General features: G+C 44.7%; 1 protein-coding gene across 10 annotated transcripts; it reads right to left on the bottom strand.

The window, feature by feature from the left end:
• Positions 1 to 10,067: 10,067 nt before the first annotated feature.
• On the bottom strand, positions 10,068 to 21,660 carry LOC123159604 (uncharacterized). Of its 10 annotated transcripts, none has more exons than XR_006479802.1 (7): positions 17,262 to 20,425; positions 16,777 to 17,157; positions 16,558 to 16,691; positions 16,344 to 16,478; positions 15,534 to 15,576; positions 14,274 to 14,323; positions 10,068 to 10,649 (listed from the first exon to the last, which is right to left on the bottom strand). XR_006479802.1 is itself a non-coding variant. In XM_044577420.1 (7 exons), the coding sequence occupies exons 3-7, from the start codon at positions 17,017 to 17,019 to the stop codon at positions 10,551 to 10,553; spliced, it is 654 nt and encodes a 217-aa protein (XP_044433355.1). In that variant the 5' UTR covers positions 17,020 to 17,157; positions 20,437 to 20,519; positions 21,274 to 21,660; the 3' UTR covers positions 10,068 to 10,550. The 10 variants fall into 10 exon arrangements, 2 of the variants coding, with proteins under 2 accessions (XP_044433355.1, XP_044433356.1); XR_006479801.1 differs by having other exon boundaries at positions 16,339 to 16,478; XM_044577420.1 differs by lacking the exons at positions 14,274 to 14,323; positions 17,262 to 20,425 and adding exons at positions 20,437 to 20,519; positions 21,274 to 21,660.
• Positions 21,661 to 22,358: the final 698 nt, after the last annotated feature.

Here is a 22,358-nt window from a genome sequence, read left to right on the forward strand (position 1 = left end):
CGTTCATATCTATCTCTATAGTAATCATGTGGTGTGTTGTCAAGATAATACATGAATGATGGTTTAAGTTGGCAACAATCATGATTGTAGATTCTTATTCAAATAGAGAAATGAATTCAAATCAAGTTCGAATTGCAGCGGTAGTATAGACATTTGGAATGCACTAAAATGTTGGTATGAGTAGGTTACATGCATTATACAGGCAGCGAAAAAATTTAATGGACATAACATGGATTCATACGTAGCTTTGAATAGCATTTGTACAGTAAAACGTGACAAGACTCTCTCTTTGTGTGGTGTGAATAGCTTTATTTTTATTTCATTTTTTCGTTAAGGGAAGTGCGAATTGATTTGGTACGTACGATATTACACGTTAGGCTTGTCCCTAAAATTCAACCCACGCCCTATTATATCCCGAAAATTCAGATATCGTGCACCCAAAACGCGCGCCTTCACAACCCGCGCCTTGCTATCCCGAAATTACAACGCGTGAAATCTCCCTCCAGCTGCCAAATCCCTACACGTGAAATCCCCCTTCTAACCCTGAGCTGAAAGGGCTGCTAGTTCGAATCGGTGGGGGTACTTTTGTAACACACCCTACATTTTGGACAAGCGCGTCCCTAAGTCATGGTTCTCCCTCCCGTCGCCTCCTTTTCACCATTCAAAATCCCAGGACGCCATAACCTCTCTACTCCAGCCGTGAAACCCCACCCTCCTCCGTCCGCCACCTTACCGCTGCCCAGCCGGAGTCTCTTCCCCGATGCCGTTGTCCACCGCAACAGCTCGACGTCCCTCATCCACCTCCCCGGATGAGGATCTGTCATCCCGCCGGTTCAGCCACTCCGTCCTCCACCTCCAAGGAGCTGCTCCGACGATCGCCTCGTCTATCGTGGCTGCTCCATCCCCACAGCACTGCCTTAAACTGCTCCACGGGAACGACAACATCCTCACTGACTCCTCGGACGAAGCCGAGGCCTACTCGGCGCCACCAAAGAGGTTGTACACTCATCGCATCGCACCTTCTCCTTAACTTGACCTCCCGGCGCCAACGGTGCTCCATCCCACAACCCATGGCATGACTACCTTGAAGCCGGCACCGCGGACGACATCTCCACGGCGGCTCTCCCCTAGCGCGAGGCCCCTTCTGTGGCGGCGCCTATACCAGCCGGATCTGTTGCTGCTGCTCTGGCTCTCGCTCGCTCGCTCTACTGCTGCTGCTCCGGCTCTCGCTCGCTCGCTCGCGCTACTGCTGCTGTTACTGCTCCAGCGCTCGCTCGCTCGCACTGCTGCTGCTGCTCCAGTGCTCGCTCGCTCGCGCTGCTGCTCTGCTCTCCCCCTTGCTCATGTCGCTGCTCTATTCTTGCTCTTGCTCTCTCGCGCTGCTGATGTTGTACACAGGCAATTGCAGCTACACGCGTTGCTGCTCTGGCTCTAGTTCATGCTGCTCCTCCAGGCGCTATTGCTCCGGCTGCTATCTGCTACTGTGTTCCCCGTCGATCGCCTACTAATTTGGATCACTGTTTCTCTACTACTAGTGCTCGATCGGCCTAAACTACATGTGAAGTGCCTCTCTGCTACCAGTGCGTTCAGTTTCGATAGTAACAGATTCCACAGTAAATTTCAGTTTTGATAATTAAGTCTAGAGTCAATAGTTTTTACCTCATCTGTTGTAGTCAGGTGTTTTTGGTGATGTAAATTTTACATCTATCACTTTTCGGTAATGTATTTCACATCATCTATTGGAGATGCTATTAGAATCCCACTTGAGATTAACGATGTCTGTCTTATACTGCTTCAGCCTCGACGTCTTACGGCTCGCCGCAGCTGCTCCAATGACGAAACCATCCATCACAATAGAGCAGTGCCCTGGACGCCGTCTACAGATTCCTCTGATCTTTCTCCACACCTCCACCAGCCACCTCTGCCTCAACTTCTTCAGCAACCAACCCAATGATGCCGAGGTCGACACGGCTACGGCAAAGAGGTTGTGCACTTGTGGCATCACTTATTACTCTACATTCATGTCCATCCATTAGGGCTATTTTGGTTCAAATGAAAAACTGAAGGAAAAACATAGCAAGTGGAAATTTTCCTATGGCACTCTACTATTCAATTATTCATGCATTTTGTTGAAAGCAATGGAGCAAAACATCCACCTGGACCTACTTTTCAAAATCCTATGCATCAAAACAAGACCAAGTGCATTAGTGACAGAATAGCATTCTAACTGCACACGCCTTCATACGGTTTCAGTTTAATTTGGCCATGTTTCTTTGCATTCCTCTGCTCTTCCAATTCATGTGATCCAAACACCCAAGTTGACAGAAATCCTGTGTTTACAAATGCCCTGTTTCCCACGTGCATTCCTATCCTATTCCGGTGTTTTTCCTATCCCTGCGTTTTTTGAATCCTGCAAGCCAAAGGAGCCCTTACAGAATTACTTCAGTTACACGTAGGTGTCGAAGAAAACTTTGTGTGGTTTGTCCTGCTCCTGACGCGACGTCGTCCACCTCACCTGAGCTGCTCCATCGATAGAAGCATCCACCAAACCAGACATCATGACTCCTGACCGTCTTTCGCCGCCTCAGATCTCCTTCCCTGCCGCCGGCACCCACTGCAACGGCATCACCATCATCGACTCAGCAGATGAACCTGAGGAGTACATGGGTCCACAAGAGAGGTCACACTCTTTTGTTTCTGCTTATATTATGCATTGCTTAATATTACCTGTTACTTTATCGTCGTGTTCACCTCTTAGACTCTAACTCAGGTCCAAATTAATGTTCAAACTTGAGTTTTAAAATTAGTTGTGGGGCACATATGGAGGCAGCAATGAATAGTATCCTTGTCTATTATCTGGCACATATCGAGGCAGCAATGAATAGTATATCTGCCTATGTCGTTCATCTTGGGTGGGAAAGAAATAGTAAAGCAATCATCATCTGTATTTTTATTGAATTAAAGCTATCATCAGCCTGCTATCATTATTTTTGGATCCATCCACTGGTTGTTACCATCACTCTAGATTTCTGCATGCTCTCCTTACATAATCTCACTATTTTTTTTCGTATGCATGTCAGATATTTTACACAGTCATGTTGAACATGTAGAGAAAAAGAGAAGAGTTTTGCAAGGCAATACAATGTCATGCAGACATCGCTCCATGGTGGGTTCAATGGCAAACCCTCCCCCTCCCCAGATTGTAATCTAGAGGAAGATATCTGTTCTTAGGCGGATTCAGATGCAGCTGACCACTCCTATTTACCCCCAAGGTGTTTGCTCTAACTTGGCATGATGATGTTAGTCATATCATGCATATGTTGCCTTGCAGTGCCTACTTTCGACATCATATGTGTCATCTGCTTAGTTTACACATGTTCTGTAATGCCACCTATTTAGTTTCTATATCATATATGGGAATTATGTAGTCTCATCTCTTTTAGCGAGCCATAATATATGTGAAATATGCAATGCTATCCTGTTTAACCAGGCATCATATATTTGAATGATATCTTGCCCATCCTTTTCTTCATTACATTTCCATTTATTGACAATTTTTGTACATTAAACTACTCTTCCCGTGAATCAGCCATTTGAGTGGGTGATGGAAAAATCTGGAGTGAAAAGAAGGTCTTCAGAGTAGACAGTGCTACCTGTCGAAGCAGATCTCTTGCTGGTTCCCGATTGCTGCTCGGAGATGGATTTAGAGACAGATGACCAGTCCTATTCCAGCACCGAGGTGTATGTTCTAACTTGGCATGCTTATACTGCTCATATCATGCATATAGTGTCTTGCATTGCATAGTTTAGACATCATATACACAATATTCAACACCATGTTCTTAGTTCAGACATCATATCGAATGCCCTCTGTTTAGCATATAAATCACATATGTGAATTAAATCATGTGATCCTGATTACTCAGATAACATGTATGTGAATTATGTCGTGTGAACCTGTTTACTAAAGACATCATATAATTATCTCATGCCATCCTATTTAGTTAGTCATCATATCTTTGACTTATGTCATGCTATGCTATCCAGTTTAGATAGACATCATATATGTGAAATTATCTCATGCTATCCTTTTTAGTTAAACAATATACATGTCAACTATTTCATGTCCTCCTTTTTCCACACTATCTATTGCATATGTCTCTCATACAATGTTTGTACATTCAACTATGTTTCCTGTTTATCGGCTATTTGAATTGGGGCGGGTGATGGCAGTATCTAGCTGAGTAAAAACACGGTCTTCAAATAAAACAGTGTTACCTCTTGGTGGAGATAGCACCCCGGTTGTACATGCACGAGAACCAGCCCTACCACACATAACCCAGACTCTCGCAGATTATACCCCTACTAAGATGGATAGAGAACTAGCTTCACCCAATCTAACCCGAACCCTAGTAGATAGTAACCCAGTTCCTGTTGACACAACACCATCTCCACCACAGATCTCCCAAACAAGAGCAGTTAGTAAGGCAGCTCTAGTGCCCAAAGCGTCAGTACTACCACGGCGAACCCCAACTCCAGCAGTTAGTACACCTATTCCTGTGGAGGAAGCACAACCAGCCATTCGTAGTTTAGCATCTATCACATTTGATGTTGTTAAATCCTATGTGTGTATCTTCCCATCATGGAAATATTATACTGAAGATGAAGGAAAATTAAAGTTGCAGGTGTTTGTCCAGGAGTTATGTGTAAGTAATGTTATTCATGGCAATTACTTTGCTTTGTCCCATACATTCTACCTCCATGATGGTTATAACACAGTAAATTTTCCCATTTTTCTCTATAGAGAATGACCTATTTGGAAACATAGGATGAGATAACCTGTGCTAATACCTCTGCTATCTTCAAGAATGCTTGGTGGCAGTATCAGAATTACCTGAAGTAAACGTACTTCAGTGACAAAGAAACTCATCAAATTCCCTTACGTTCTCGTGAGACACATTTACTGGACGATGACTGGGAACGCCTTGTTTTGTACTGGTCCCAAACCAAGAATGTGGTAAGGTCTATGAGCTCATTTTTTTTATTTTTAAGTACTATATGCCTGCATCTCACTGTACTCTATTCATGTAGAACAAGTGCTTAAACCTGAAGAACAACTGTTCTCATTTAAGATTCCATTGCTATCCGCCTTGCGCTTTATTGACCAAAGCGCATGCTTATGCGCAGTTATGCACAGATTAAGCGTAGTTATGCGCAATGCGTTTTGCCAACGCCTAGAGCCTAGACGCGCTTAAGCGCTCGCTTAGGCGCGCATTTTTTAACTATGATTGCTAGCGTGCATACTACTTTGCTCTTGTATCACTGTGTTTACTCATAAAAACTTATTTTTAAATTGAAGGATCCAATCAAAACTCCAATAGCACAACAAGTATGTTTACGCATGTTTCTTTAACAGGTTTGCTCTTATAAATAGCTCTGTTGATTTCAATTTCAATTGTGTATACAGTTGACTTCTCATATCATGCACATTACTCGCATCACAACAAAGCCAATAGTGTTGTTGTACATGTAGACCCGTGGTACCCATCTAAAATCTTGTTGTGTCGTGTAGTTTCTCATGCTTTGTATTCTTTTAGTGCTGCTTTGTCTTGAACTGATATGATTTGAACAGTGTCTCTATTTTGATTTGGCAAGACAATGAAGTGACCATAGGACATAGATATATGTTTGTTTGATGCTTTTATTATGTACTACTTGGCAATAGAAGACTTGGTAGTTTAATCATGTCCACCTTACTAATGAACTGGTTCACCGAAATGAGTTTCATATACTAGTACATGCTAAACCTGTTATGTGTCTGCTTGTTTCTTCTTTTAGAATGCTGGCAGAATTTTGGGGAAGAGTGCCTTATTAAGCAATGGTAAAGGAAGTAATGCAGATAAGGTTCAGGATAGTGAGACATCCTTATTGGTCTCCAACAAAGCAGATAAAGCAGCTAAGGAATACTATCTTGAAGACATTGAGACAACCCCAAAGTCATGTCTTGGTTTAGTGTTCGAGTTACAGGCCACAACCGCTGGCACAAGCTATTCAAACTCACTGTCTGAATCAGTTTGGTTTCTTGAGTCTCAACTACAAGCTGAAAGACATCGATCAGCGGTGCTGCAACAAGAAGCCCAAGGACTGTGGAAGTCCCTGGAGCATTCAAATGCCTACTTTCTGGTGCAACAGCAAGCGTTGAAGGATTTTAGTGCCAAACAGGACAAAGCTAATAAGCTTGCTAAGCTTATTGCCAGCATGGTGGATACCCAGGATAACGTTTCTTGAGCTCTTCTGAAGTTGTTTCAGTTATGGACTTGTTTTGCTGCCGTGTTTATTTGCACTGCTGGTAAATTTAGATGGCCAATGTATGTAATATGCTGCTTTGTTCCCTATATTTGCACTGGTGGCGAACTTTGATGCCCAGTGGATGTAATATGTGTAATAGCCGATATAGCCTAGCGTTAGTTGCTTGCTTATTTATTTCCTTATTGTCTTGTTTAGTTGTTTTCTTGTAGTCACTGCAGTTCTTTTTCTGCGTTTTCCTGGTGGCCTATTGTTATAACTAGGCCACAATAACCATGGCAACACATGGACTGTTTTAACCATGGTCCTGCTACCTTTTGTAGTGACCATGGCCCTCCATGGGCTGTATGATCCATGGGCCTTCTACGGGCCAGACGATCAATGGTCCTTCTACAGGCCATAGGATCCATGGGCCTTCTATGGGCCGTAGGATCCATGGGCCTTCTACAAGCCGTCTAATCTATGGTCCTTGTATGGGTCATTTCATCATTTCACCAAACATGGGTCGTACTATTCATGGACCAATAACGGCCCGCAAAATGGGCCGTAAATGGGCTAGAGTGGAAATCGTACGTTTTATGGCCTGACCATAATGGGCCGTTAATAGACCGTATTTGATGACGCTATGTAAACGGCCCAACGGATTAATGGGCCACAAACAGGCTGACTGTAACCAAGGGCTGAATTTGGCCCACAAGCAGAAAAAGCCAATAACGGGCCGTAAGTAACCAAATGCTGGAAATTAGCCCAAGAATAAATGGGCCCTAAGAAGGCCGAAAGGTAACACGGGCTGGAAACGACCCAATGGAATAATGGGCCGTTAATGGGTGTAAAGCGATACTCTGTTCATTATGGGCCGGTTTCACCACGAGCCGTTAATGGGCCAAGAGTTACAAAGCGACTCATATGGGCCGAAAGACGTCATGGGCCATACATGGGCCGGAAGTTACAATGGGCTGGAATAATATTGGATGGCCTAGATGACGCTACTGGGCTAAATTCTGGTAGGCCGTAATGGGCCGTGATTAGCGGGTTGTAAATGGGCTATATGCGAGTAGGCCATTAATATGCTTTCTGTGGGCCATCCCGCTACCTTTTGACCAAGTCAAACTGGCCGGCCTTTTTACCGGATGGGCCTCTGTTGGGCCGTGTCATGTGTCGACGTATCATAGGCACCTTCGGTCCAATTAGTGGATGACATCTGTCCCAACGGTGAGCGAACACGTGGTTCCTCCGGCCAATGAGAAATTTACACGTGGAAAATCCCCATTGGTCGTGGCTGATAGCGGGTTATTGTATCCAAACTGGACCTGATAGCTTAACAGTGACCCGTTACGATGGATGACACATGTAGGTCACCCTTGACGAAAGCACTTCCATGACACGTGATTTATCATCATGGAAGTGGACACTTCCGAGATGATAATTTTGGTAATGTCATGGAACACTTCTACGACAGCACAAGTATGACTATCTTGATTCTGTCATAAAATCGTCATGGATGTACATGCATGAAAGAAAACGTGACCTACTGTGAAAAACACGTATCATCACGGAAGTGTATTTTTTGTAGTGTTACGGGTTGACATCGGGGCCACCCAGGACTTAGCCCAAAGGGGAGTTTGTCGGAGCGGCTGGGAGAGTGTGATGGCAATACATCGGTTTTGTTGGAACGCCGTTGGTCCACCCGAATGGGAGTGCGAGGCCATGGGTTCTGTGGTGCTTGTACAATGTACTAACCTCTGCAAAGTGTGTGTGTTTAAATCTATTGATAGTCGCGCCCGCAGATATGAGCCCAGTTCATAGTCGGTCACACTATGAGCCAACTATAATAATAACTTGTTTAATAACAACCCCGGTTCGATGATGAGAAAGTGGTTGGTTGTGATCGAGAGAAGATCACAAAGGTATCATGGATACCAAAGTTGATTGATCTTTATGTGATCGCGAGATGATCACGGAGGTATCATGGATACCGATGTTGGTAAGTTGATGCCTGAGATGGTTATGTGGTAACCTCCAGACAATAGTAAGTTGGTACATGATAATGTTAACCTGTTGCATGTAGTATCATCATCTTCATATGCTCATGCTATGCTTGTGCTAACCGTATCATGTTCAGTTTGTGCATGCCACGTATCATGCTCATGATTGCTTTAACCTGTTAATGTCATGTTGTTGTTTGTCTTGACTTCTTTTGGTTATCGTGAGCTTGAAAGTACATTCAATGTACTGACATGGCATGTCATGCCAGTTTGCAGGTCGTTCCCGGTTTGCTTGCTTGTTTGGTGTGGTTCCTGTGTTCATGAGCTAGGATAAACGTTCCAGGCAAAGTCCCTGTGGATTGGAGTCCATCTTTGTCGTTCGTTGTTCCGCTGCCAGTAGAGGTTCCGCTGCCTCAAGTTGTTATGCTGCCTACATAAAGCAACTGTGGTTGGCGTAGTGTCACTATGTCGTTGTTATTCATTGTAATATCAGAGACCTTGTATTAGTATTAGTGTTGTAATAGAGAGCTGGTTTGTTCTATGCTAAGCAGTTTCGTATTCTAGAAGATTTCACCTCAATCTCTGGGCTGGAATATGAGGCATTCCGGTTTCTCTATGCCAGGGTGCCACAGGGCTTGGTATCAGAGCAGGTCTGGCTGTAGAGTGTCCTAGTCCGCTGGAACGTTAGAAAATAGTAGTATAGGGTCCGGTTGTTTCCCTTGCTTGCTGCATTTGGTTGTTGCATTTGTTTGCTACATATAGTCTTATTTCGGTTACCCCTAACCCCGGTTTCGTGCGTAGATGGTCGTCGGCTTCCATGAGTTCAGCGCCCTCTCCAGAGCTCCCGGTGTTTTTCCTATTGCGTTCAATCCCACTCCTGCACCCCTCAGCTTTGCCGCCCTCCTTGGCGACATGTGGCTTAGCATTTATCCCCTTGAGATCCACCCCATTATCAAGTATTCCAGTTTTCTGTTGGGGGAAGAATCCTGGAGTATGTTGCTCATGTTCATCTATCATCCCCAATTCCTGTTGGTAAGCGCACCTACAGTTTCTATGGTGGTTATGGTGCTACTCCTGAGCATGTCGTTCAGCTTGTCGCAATGGCAGGAATCACCGGTCTTCGTCATCAAGAGAGCATGGTGCAAGAGAACTGTGCTTATCAATACTATCCCACCATCATCGAGAATCCTAAGCGGATCAAGTTCTCGTCTGTCAATCCCCAAGATGACCCGGCTATCCTCGCCATGTCCCGTTACATGACGACCAAGTGTCTTCTTATTTCCGAGTTAGTCCGAGATGCCATTCGAGCCAGGAGATTGTTTGGTGCCACCCTACCTCAATCTCCACCAGCTTCTCCAACTCCTCCGCCTCATCCATCCGGAGTTTCGGAGTCAGGAGTTCCACTCGCTACTCCCTTAGCTTCTTTGTCAGCTCCTAAGCGTTTTCTCAAGCGCAGGGTGTAGTCCTTCGTGTAGTGCATGTGCATTTGCTCTAGTATTATGCTTGTGTGTGCCTGTGTGGAGCAGTTTTGTAGCTTGTTTGCTGCGTGCTTTATTGCAATCGCTCGTTTTCTCGTGTTTCTTTGTTTTGAATCTTCGGTGTTACCCCCTTATGGAAATTGCTCATCAACCGACATTGGATCAAATAAAGTCGTGAGAAGTAAAGATATACACCAAGGAGCTCAATTAAAGGCAATGAGATTTTCAGCTAATAGCATTGTATTGCAGACAACCGGTCTGAATACAAGAATATTCTGCTCAGACTTTCAGTAACAAGTACCCGACAAAGATACACCTTTATTGCGGCAATGATTAAACTAGTAGGAGAACAAAACTGGATCCAAGTCCAACATGCATACCAGGTCAAAGGTATGGTCTGTACCCGATAATTGGTTCTGCCACAAGTCAGTTTTGAAGCATGCGACACCCAGAAGTCAGTCCAAATATGCAATGAATTCAGCAAGAATAGTCAGACATTTCTTTTCATACAAGTAATCAGCAGCCGGAATGACAAGAATATATATATTATTTAGTTCACAAAGAAAAACAGCTCAGTCCTTCTCCATAATTTATCAGTGAAGCGTACACGACACGCTCCCCAGTCTGCATCAGTAAGGTATGAATGATTTTCCTGTGCAAGATATTCAGTCTTCTTCAATAAGGTATTGCAAAAGCTTCTGGCATAAGGTACCGAGTCTTCCCCAGCAAGCCTTTAAGGGGGGAATCTTATAAGGTACGCTGCCCAGCCTTCCTCAGCAAGCTATTCGCTGAAAGCTTCGAGCACAAGCCACCCAGTCTTCCTCAGCACGATACCCCGATCGCTTCCAACACAAGCTGCCCAATCTTCTTCAGTACAACACTAGTACAAGAAAATAAACAACGAGCTGTCAGCATATGATATTGTTTCCCAAGAGTCAGATCTGCAATAGTTAAGTCAGAAATAAGAATCAGTCGGAACAAAGGTATGCCTCAAAAAAATCCAATATTTCTTCATACAGTGAGTATGCTGCCAAGTTCATGCAAGTCCCGCGCACAAGGAAGAATTCACGGTACGCATCCGACTTCTTCACCGGATATGCAAGTGAAGGAAAACCAGTGGGTGATACAAGAATCGACAAGTCTTGAAGAAAGACAACATTGAGACACCATCTTTGTAACAACCTAATTTTTGGCCCTTTCTTTTTCTTTTGATTTTCTGAGGTTTTTGCCTGAGTTTTCTTTTTCAATGGTTGTGTGGTCTGGAAACTGAAGAAGATGACCTCTACTTTCTTTCCAGAGTGGCTTTTCATACCCAAATCCTTCCCTAGACCTTTCCATTTCCACCTTGGACCAAATCCTAATATTCTTAATATTCCTTTTATATTAAAGGAATAACTCAATTTGCCCTAGGTTGTGAAGCAACCTATATTTCTATCACTCCAAAAAATCCCAAATAATTCTCATAAATTGTTTGGGTCATATCTTCATCAAATGTGGCAAAACATTTCATTGAGATGTTCAAAAACAGTCCTCAAATAATTCATTTCCTATTCTGCCCTAAATGGCACATTGTGAAGCAAGTGCTATTTTCCTTTGCCCAATTGACCTCAAACTTCTTGCACATCTTTTCATGTCCATATCATTTTCACATGCCAAAATTCAACCTCATTTTCCTAGTAATTATTTAATTATGATTTTCCAAAGTTTCTTTCCAAAAAGAAACTTTGTGGAGGTACAAGCTAGGCATATCCAAATGAGTTGGAATTTTTCATGGTCCTCAATATCATCATATCATAGTCCTCCACCAAAGTTGAGCTCATGTCATGCCACCATGTGAGCTCATCTTCAATTATTTGATTTTGTCCAAATTTTCAGTTTGTGAAGCAACTATATTTTATATTGCTTCATTTAAGCTGCCATTTTACCAGGACATTCTATTTTTTCATATAAACTCCCTCCACCAAGTTGTGGATCAATCCATCAATCCATTCATCCAAATGGCCAGAAACCTTTTTGATCATCTTCATATCTTCAAATCATTGTGCCATGCTCAAATTCAGCTCAATACAATCATGTATGTGAGTGCATCATCCAAATATCTAAATCTGGCCATTATGGCACTTTCTACAGCAACCCGCCTCTAAACTCCTCCGATTAAGCTGGTTTTTGGTAATAAGGATTACCTTAGTGCTTGATCACACTCTGCCAAAGAACAAAGTCTAACTTCACATGTGTGAGCCACAACAAGTTACAAACACCTTGTTGTTGCAATGTTTTGGAGCTAGGTGTGAATCACTTCTTTTCCCCTGGATCGATTTATTTCCTCACTTAGACTAAGGGCACTAGGGTCAATCCGCTAGACATGGTCGGCTTGACCAAAACCCGCAGTTTGCTCCAGTGCGCATGGTGATCACGCGATGTCATGAAAATTGCATGCTCTGGAGTCTTCTTGCCACTGTTCCCATCGTCTCCCTCCTCGTCTCGACGTGAAACCATGTCCTGGAGCTTCCCCGTGATCGCCTTCATCACCCCGTGCTCGGGCCCCCTCTTGGTTCGCCATAAATGAGCCGCTAGCTCCATGCCCGTGCCATGCCCAGCCTTTGTCCACCATTAGTGCACTAGTTGAGCTTGCTTCTGGTGATCCAGAGACCTCCCCTCGGCTATATAAGTGTGACCCGAGTCCCTCCGCAGCTCACAAGTCCCTCCCCCGCCTCATTTGCCCCCGAAGACCTCGCCCCCTCCTCTTTTCGCCGGAGTTCGCCTAGGCCGCCGCGGTTCCTCCTTGGTTCCAGCGAGCCCGAGCCTCCTCTCCTCATCCCAAGTTGTCCAAGAGCTTCTCCTCCTCCTCACGAGTCGCCCCACCCCATCATCCCTCGCCGGAGCGCTCTGCTTCACCGAGTACCACCTCCACCCGTTCCGCGTCTGCCTCCCATGGCCCCGCCCGTCCCCTCCGTTCCACTCCTCCCCAGCGCCTACTAGCCGTCTGAACGGACGCAACATGGTTCGTGGTCCCGCCGGTGTCCTCAGATCGGCCAGAGCACGCCGGAGTCGCCCGTTCCCTCGCCGACCATCCGCCTCTTCCTTCCTCTGTCCTCCTTGTGTCGCCGCCTCTTGCCGTCGCCCTCGGCCGCCTCGGCGCTGGCTGATCACGGGGATGGAGGCGCCGCGTCGGGCCGCACCCGCCGGTGGCCTCTCCTTGGCCGGGGACGGCCGGAGCCGGCCAGGCCGCCGCTCCCCTTCCCTCCCCTGTTCCTCCTCTACTCATGGGCGCACATGAGCGGGAGGAAGGAGACGCGCCAAGTCGAAACCCCCCTGCGCACGGACCCCGCCAGTTAGCCTCACGTGCCTTGACCCCCCTGCCAGCTCAACGTAAGTGGAGACACTTTTACCTGAGGGCGTTTTCATTTAAGTGAAAACGTATTTCATGTTGATACGTTTTCTTCTTCTGAAAGCCTCTTTCATTCTTCTTTTGCCTAAAGTACGCTTTCTCTGCTCGAAAGCATATTTACTAAAAATCCGTTTCTTTCTTATCCACTCAGGGACCCGGCTGTGAATATTATTTTTGCAAAAAAGTCCCTGAACTTCAACTCCTCACAACTTTTCAACCGTAGCTTCGATCGATGTGAAACCAAAGCTCACGTCTTCGTCTCGTCGAGCCCGTTCTGTTTAGATAATTTTCAATATGGTTTGACATACTAGAAATGACCATTTTGCCCTTGCACTACTGGAATCTGGCAGTTTGCCATCTGCCATGGCAGATGGCAAAGGCATGGTCGGCGGATGGCAAAGGCTTTGCCATCTGCCAGCAGATGGCAAACCTGTCGTCCGAAACCCTGCCGGTAAAGGCTTCTTTGCCGTCTGCTGGCTGATGGCAAAGAGCCTGTGGCTTTGCCATCTGCTGGCTGATGGCAAAGAGCCTGTGGCTTTGCCATCTGCTGGCTGATGGCAAAGAGCCTGTGGCTTTGCCATCTGCTGGCAGATGGCAAAGCCTCTTAACGGGGTTAGCCCCGTTAGAATTGCTCGTAAACAACCCCTCCGGGAGAGAACTGTTTCCGGCATTTCGTTTCCGTGGCTTCACCGCACTTCTCCCCGGTGCCTTCTTCATCCCCAGGCAAGCCACAATACCCACTTGCATGATAGTCATGCAGTGGACATGGTTTCAACTTGAATATTTAGTAAATGTTTGCCTGTTGAAAATATGGTTATCGTTGTTTCGGTAATGCTTAGAGTTTCATGTTCACTCTCGTGCTATGTTGTTATGCACCTGGTTATCATGTACTAGTTGCTAGTATTCCTTTCATATGTTTACTAGTTGACCCGTTGCGCCAAATGGCGCAGAGACCCGCTAAATCCATGTTGTCAATGAAAATAGTTTCATTTTGCAAGGACGTATTCGATATTCGTAATAGAAAGCCCATGTGTTAAATCAAGCTATATTGAAAATATGTTTATCACACTGAGAAATCTAAGTTTGAAAAAAAACATATTTGTATAACATGCTTACTTAGGGGTATGGACACCTTAGCCATGATGATGCAGCAATTTGTTACCATTCTGCACCCAAAAGATCATAAACCAACAGAGAGAGAAGCAGCAATCTAACAACCCAACTAACTGAAGAAGAAGTGCAAATGTTTATTTCTCATAAAACAAACATTAATTAGTTCTGATAAACCCAATTATATTGTTACATATGTGCATCAATTTTTTTCATACATAACTTTTGGGCAGCATGTATATTTCATAAAGCCATCGTTCAGATCATGCACTAACAAAAAAATGGTATGCTATTAAATGCTATTAACCCAGTACAATATGTTATCTCTTCTTCTTTATAATCTTACATTAAAATCTGAATCCTGGGCGGCATGTATATTTGTATTAGACGATGGGGGCTTCCAAATAAGCATGTAAAGATAATAAGAACAACACTACATGAAACTGCTAGTTTGCCGTCTGTGGATAACATATGGCAAAGACGTAAATCCAGGAGTTTGCCTGGCAAAGACGTAAATCCAGGAGTTTGCCGTCAGGAACTAGACGGCAAAGTCAGACGGCAAAGAATACTTTGTCGTCTGCTATTTTCTCTGGATGACGGCAAAGACTTTGTCGTCAGTCTATTCCTTTTGCCGTCAGCCGGTAAAATCATACGGCAAAATATTGCAACAGACGAAACGGACGGACTGACGGACGGCGTTAAGTGTTTTGCCATCTACCGGCCATCCAGCCAGACGGCAAAGTCTATTATCTTTGTCGTCAACTGTCAGTACAGGCAGACAGGAAAGACGCATACTTTGCCGTCTGTTGTGCTTGGTCCAGTGGGCAAAATGGTAGGACTTAGCCGTCTGGGGTTCGTGGCCCAGTGGGCAAAGATGCACACTTTGTCGCTAGCATGTGCTGCCACTAGAATTTTGCTGTCTAGCGACATGTGGCAGGTTTGCCGTCTGTCCCTAGACGGCAAAGTTTTTTTTTGATAATCAGAAATTAAACAGTTTAATACAAAATATAGTAATTGCCTTGATCCATACCAAAGATCCTCACAGCACATAGCACAGAACCATAACAGGAAAGCATAGTTCCATAGCAAATATAAGCAACAATGAACAAAGTTCCATAGCATATAGTCCCATGACAAAGTTCCATAGCATATAGTCCCAAAACAAAGTTCCATAGCATATAGTTCCACAGCATATAGTCCCATACTTATAATACACAATGACCAAAGATGGCATCACTACGTAAGATTTGGCACTACAACAAATACCTTCATGTCCATGTCGTAGTCCAAAGAGCATCCAGGTGGCAACCTACAAGATTGAATGGTGTCTGTCACATTTTGGCACAAGAACAAATAACGTGCTTGAAATCATCAATATGCCAAATAGACAAAAGAAAGTACTTCGACACAACAAAATAAATAGTGATCCATATTCCATAGTGAGTTTCCAAAATAAATAGCTTCTAGTACATATGGAGTTTCTTGAACACTTATCCAATTTTGAACATGCTAATTTAACACTAGATCATGAAGATCTTCAAGAATGGTCTCTAAATCATGAAAATAAATAGCTACTTGTGTCAACTTATAACATTGGTTCAAATCAACACTCTAAATCATAAATATCTTCGAGTGCTCTCTAAATCATGAAAATAAATAGCTTCAAGTGGTCTCTAAATCATGAGAATAAATTGATCATGGTTTCAAATGGTATATACTTGTCTCTACTTATAAGTCTGATCTTTAAATGGTTCAAACGGTCTCTACTTACAAGTTTCTAAATCATGGAGATCTTCAAATGGTCTCTAAATCATGAAAATAAGTAGCTACTTGTCTCTAAATCATGAATATCTTCAAGTAGTCTCTAAATCATGAAAATAAATAGCTTCAAGAATGCATATAGTTAATTAAGATCATGGTTGAAATTGTTCAAATGGTTTCTAGTTTGAAACGGTTCAAATGGTCTCTACTTGTCTCTACTTATAAGTTTGATCTTCAAGAATCCAGATAGCTACTTGTTTCTACGTTGACAAATTTGAGACCTACGTAAATGAGATATGTACGCACTAACCATACTCGATCTCAAACATTCGGAGAACCACCAAGGTTGTTGTCGCTTGGGCCTCGTGCATGTGAAGATCCATCAGTATTAGATCCATGGCCTGATTGAGGCATCTGCATAGCGGGCATACCATTCTGGGTACAATAAGCCTGCAAATTATGTTTGAGTGAAGATTAAGTACTGGTAGTAGAAGAATTCATGTATGTGTTTGGAAATTAAGGAACTAACCCCAAACATTGCAAAGCATTGACTAGTTTGTGCCAACACCGCCTGCTGCACCACCTGCTGCGTCCTCTCATCAGCCAGTCACCTCTCCTCTGCCCTCTCCTCCGCCGCCACTCGCCTCTCCTCCGCCAGTCGGGCTTGCAAAATATGGCATGGCAATCGCATCTTCAATCCAACAGTAAGTAAGAAACAAACATATATATAAGGACTTGTATAGAATACCTCCATCTCAACCATAGCTGGAGTCGAGCGTTTATATGTAGAAGATTTTGAGATACCTAACCGAGCTTTGTATTCAGGGAGAGAGCTACGGGAGGAGCTAGGGAACATGCCTCCTGCAATTGCTTCCTTGCCATGTTTCTTGCCTTCTCCAGAGATCATGACCAACGCGTGGTCAAGAGGCTCTGTTGTCACATCATACTCGGGCCCTTTCAACTCTTTTGTCGTCCCTTTAAATTTCTCCATCCGATCTTAGGCGGTCTTGCTGGAGTACGCGGACGTTGTGTCATTCTCATCGTAAGGCGTGGCTGTTTTGTATGGTGCCTTATGGGCCAAAGCATACGAGACGAAAAGGTTGGCCAATGGAGCATTATGGTGAGATGCCTGCAACCAAAGCAACATGATTAAGATTTCATCACAAGGATTGGCAACATGTATGACAAGAAAAAGCTTATGAAGAACAAATCGATATGGGAAGTAAGATATACCCAACGTTCACCGAACTCCATAATGTTCAAGTTGCCTTGATGATGTGGTGGATCCAGCATTGCGGCTCGTCGATTTCTATAATCTTTGTTTTTCGCCCTATACTCTTTGGAACACCAATAGTCCACGATCCGCTCCCAACACTCCCCCTTGGATTCATGTTTAGGGTCGCCAGTATTGTATCGAGACTTTGCATTATGCAAGCTTGGAATATTGCCCGCATAGCATGATGTCGTGAAGTTTGTAATATCCTCCGCCAAGAATGCCTCGGCTATGGAGGCTTCAATTCTACATTTATTTCTACATTTAGCTCGAAGAGTCTTATGCATTCTCTCAAGTCCATAGCACCAACAATTCTGCATAGGGCCACCCATTCTTGCCTTGGAAGGGAGGTGTAAAATCATATGTTCCATCGGGTTAAAGAATCCTGGTGGAAAGATCTTCTCTAGCTTGCAGAGCAACTCGGGGGCCCGTTCTTCCATCTCATCTATCACAGTAGGAGATACTTCTTTAGCACAAAGAACACGGAAGAAATAGGTAAGCTCTGCCAATACTTCCCAATCATCCTCAAGGATATAGCCTCGAATCATCACCGACATTAACCACTCAAGCCATATGTGCCAATCATGACTCTTCATCCCGTTGAACTTCAATTTATCAAGTTTCACTGCCCTCATAAGGTTCGTTGCAAACCCATCAGGGGACAACAAAGTTTTGAACCACATGAGTATCTCCTTTTGTTCCCTAGTAAGAACAAACCTCGCCTTTGGCGTCCTCCAGTTTTTCTTTCCCTCGGGTTGTTGCAAGTTTTGTTCGGGTCTATCACATAGCTTCATTACATCAAGTCTAGACTTAGTATTATACTTCGTCTTCTCAGCAATGTTGAACAACGTGCCAAAAATGGCCTCGGCGATATTCTTTTCAGTGTGCATTACATCAATATTATGTGGAAACTCGAGTTGGTGGAAGTAGGGGAGATCCCATAAGCATGGCTTGTGAGTCCACGCGTGTTCTTCGTTATATCCCAAGAAATACCCTGGACGTTTGGGATCAGGCTGGAGAGCATTTATTTGATCACGAATTTGTTCACCCGTCATCTCAGGTGGTGCCGAGTGTTCAACTACTTCACCTTTCATGAAGTTCTTCTTGTCTTGTCTGAATGGATGGTCACGACGCAAATGTTGTCTATGAAAATCGAAGCAAGAATACTTGCGACCATGCTGCAACCAACGGCACTGCATGCTTGCCTTGCACCTTGGGCATGGGAACCTCCCATGCACATACCACCCCATGAAAAGTGAATGTGCCGGTAAGTCATGAAGTGAGTACTGGTACCAAACATGCATTGTGAAGTTCTTTTTGATAGCAGCGTCGTATGTCCGTATCCCATTCACCCAAGCTTCTTTCAACTCATCTATCAGTGGTTGCATGTACACACTTATATTCTTCCCCGGATACTTGGGCCCTGGAATTATCAACGACAGGAACATGTGCTTGCGTTGCATTAGGGCGCCAGGGGGGGAGGTTGAGGGCAACAACAAACACGGGCCAACAACTGTATGTCTTTGACACCATACCAAACGGATTGAACCCATCGATTCCGATGGCAACTCGTGCATTCTTTGCCTCTTTTACTTTCTCATGATGTATTCGATCGAAACTCTTCCATGCTTGGGCACAAGACAGATGTATCAACATCGGTCTCCCATGATCATCTTTGTTGCGTCTTATCCCATATTTGTGCCATGTCATCTGTTTGGCTGTATCTTCGTTCAATAAAGACGTTGAATTCTTGGCAAGATTGGAAAATATCAAAGAACATTTGCGGGGACTTTGCTCTGTTTCTTCGTACCATCACTGAGGTCTCTCTCGACATACCTAGAGGCTTTGCACTTGGCGCAATAATTGTCATCGGCATACTCTTTCGTAAATAAGACACATCCATTTGGACAAGCATGTATCTGCTCATAGGGCATCTTAAGTGCACGAAGGATTTTCTTCGCATAATACCAGCTTTTAGCCAGTTTCTGACCTTCGGGGAGAGAGCGACCCCAAGATGTCACCATCGAATTAAAGAAATCTTTGCTCATGTTGAACTGGGTCTTTATAGCCATTGCTTGTGCAATGGCATCCAGCTAACATTGGTTTGTGTGGTCGTGAAGAGGTTGTTCTGAGGAATTCAACATTTCTAAGAAGGCCCTCGCAGACTCCTCTGGTTCTTCCTCTGATCCCTCTTCACGTGCATCGTTGAAGTCAGCTACAATGTCAACGATCTCGGTACCATTGTTGTCGGTTCGCCGACGCACCACCTCCTCTCTGCTACGTTCAGGCTCGCCATGAAGGGTCCACCGGGTATACCCACGCTTAAACCCATGCTTCTGCAGGTGCCTACACATCGTCTTCTTCGCCTGTTCTCTGTCGTTGTCACACTTCAAGCAGGGGCACCAACTTTTTCTTTGGCCTCTAGCAAATGTTGCCTCTACAAATTCATTGGTCTTCGTCACCCATTCAGTGGTCATGCCAGCCTGACTAGGGTGGCCAGTGTACATCCACTCACGATCATCCATATTGGTACTTGCATATGACAGTAGGGGCACCAAATTCATATTCATCAAGATATGTATATTGTAATTAAGACTAGATACACAACTAATTACCATTGTTATATTATTTACGCCATGGCTTTAATTTTTTACCATACAAAAGGGAAACATGCATTCATGGATTGAATCCTATCGCTAATAGGTAAAGATGGTTCCTAATCCCACTCGAGTACGTGTAGATTGGGTTCGTTTCCCGTGCTCTACTCCGGTCCGAGGCAAAATTTTGGCAGCACCTCCCCGCTGTTCTCCAAATACACGTCTCGACAACAAGCCGAGAGAATGTGCACCCGGAGAACAACAAGGTGGCGCAGATGAAATTTTGCCGAGGGCCGAAGTAGAGCATGGAAAACGAAACCCAATCTACGCGTACTCGGGCTGTCCATGGATAACGTGGACAATTCGAAAGGACGACGGTTATAAATATGCAAAGACATGCATATTTATAGATGCCACCCTTTCGAACGGGATGCGCCTAGGCTACGAGACTTGACATGAAAATAAAATCTAGTAGCATCAGCATGACGACCGGAACAAATCAAATAGGGGAGGGGGAGGAGATGACAGTCAAGCTCACCCCTAGACCGTAGAGGCGGTAGTCGAATGACGATGGCAATGGCAACGGGACGGATAGTGCTCCTGGAGGTGAAGAGAAAATCCCTGCACATGAAAAGCACCGGCACAACCAACATAAGCACTCGCAGAACAATCTAATAAAAACATCGTCAACATCATCTTGCAGTTCAACAAAACCTAACCTAAAGAAAATAAGCAAGAAACTGAGCATTTAATTTCCTAACGAGCATCAATCAAAAATGAAATTTTGCCTTGTAGAACAACCATATTATCCAAACTTGCTTTATGGAGTATACATGCTAGATCACCAACATCATGCTGCCTTGCAATTCTTCCTCTTCTGTTTAATTCCTTGACCTGTTTCTGGGGCATCCTGAAAACGGCTGCCCACTGTGTTAGATTGTCAAAGTTCGTGTGCACAATTTGTTCACTTTACTCGCATTTTCCACATGTTTTAATGATTAACGTTGTTCGGTGACGGGAGCTGCCATTATGCCGTGCGATATGATGTCTCATACTGATCCTTCCTCCACTATCTGCCATATCTGTAGGCATGGGAATGAGTTCGCACAGACAGTCGGATTCTTTCTTACTACTCACCCATCTCAGGTACTCCTCCCTGTTCTGAAGCAAATTCTTCACCTTTGAAGTACTGAATGAGTGCATACCATGTTTTGAGTTTGTGACAGTATGTTGTGTTGGGACTTGTTCGGTAACAGGAAAAGATTCAGATGAACTATTGTATTAACCATTAAAATTATTAGATCAATGGCTCACATGGTTTTTTAATCTAGTTTGGGAAAATTAAATAGAATGCCAGAATAGGAGCGGTGCTCACCGTGGCGTGGGGCAGAGGGGGTTGAGGACAGAGGGGGAGATGGTGCCCGGCTTCAGTGGTGACCAGCGGCTGCGGATGCGTAGACGGGAGCCGGCGGCGGTGCTGCCAACTGCAGCCGTGGTGCTAGGGCAGGGGAGGACTGCCCGGTGGCGGTCGCGCCATTGGAGGAGGACTGGTGGGGGGCGCAGTGGACAAGGGCCCCGACGGCGGCGGGGTGGAGGCAGGGCCACCTGCGGCAGTGCGGTGGAGGCGGGGACCAGCTGCGGCGGCGCGGTGGAGGGAGGGACGGGCGGCGGAGCCGGGGACGGGTGGTGGCGGCAGATAACCTAGCGGGGGTCGAGACAGTGATGCGGTCGGGTGTTGGGGGGTTTTCTTTTTTTTACATTTCATTAATTTGCCGTCACTGGGATAAAAAGGAGACGTCAAAGCAAGGCTGGGTGCCAGGTTTTTTTTCTATTAATTCGCCGTTAGCAGGGTTGAACACGGACAGCAAAGCTACTGACTTTGCCGTCAGCAGATGACAAAAACAGATGACAAAATTAGATTACCGACCGTCAAACTGGACACGAGTCCACCCTTTACCGTCAGCCAGCAAAACAACGGACGGCGAAGAGCCAGTTTGCCATCTTGTTTTCTTTGTCGTCTTTCTTCCGGTAGATTTGTCGTCCGCCACCGCGCGGACATATGGCAAAGCAGAGATTTGCCGTCAAGCATACTTTGCCGTCATCAGTTGATGGCGAAACTTTTATTGCCGTCTACCCCGATGAAAAGCTGACGGCAAAGCCACTCACAGACGGCAAATTAGCAGTTTTCTGTAGTGCAACACACATATGTTGATGGAGGCAAAAGGAGGCAGACCACATATACAAGTTTTAATGGATATCTAATCTATTAGAGACCATGCCTAGTTGAAAAAGAGCAACAAGCAAGCAGAAGATGCACCAGCTTATGTTTTAAACCACTGCCGGTGCCATTCACATGCACAAGATTACATTACAAAGGTGTATAGCCTGTCGTATAGGCATCAACGTTGATGCTAAGAATTGTACAGAACGACGCATTGGGAAACACAACAAATCTTGCAT

Source organism: Triticum aestivum, chromosome 7B, assembly GCF_018294505.1.
Source record: "Triticum aestivum cultivar Chinese Spring chromosome 7B, IWGSC CS RefSeq v2.1, whole genome shotgun sequence".
Taxonomy (NCBI): Eukaryota; Viridiplantae; Streptophyta; class Magnoliopsida; order Poales; family Poaceae; genus Triticum; species Triticum aestivum.

Bases quoted from the DNA above. Each gene is read 5' to 3' on its own strand.
- LOC123159604 (XM_044577420.1), bottom strand. From the start codon at position 17,019: ATGGAGAAATTTAAAGGGACGACAAAAGAGTTGAAAGGGCCCGAGTAT. The intron at 16,479-16,557 runs GTTAGTTCCTTA...CATAATTTGCAG, and splicing joins AATGCTTTGCAATGTTTGGG to GCTTATTGTACCCAGAATGG. The intron at 10,650-15,533 runs GTATTTGTTGTA...TTCTTGTACTAG, and splicing joins ACTACGACATGGACATGAAG to TGTTGTACTGAAGAAGATTG.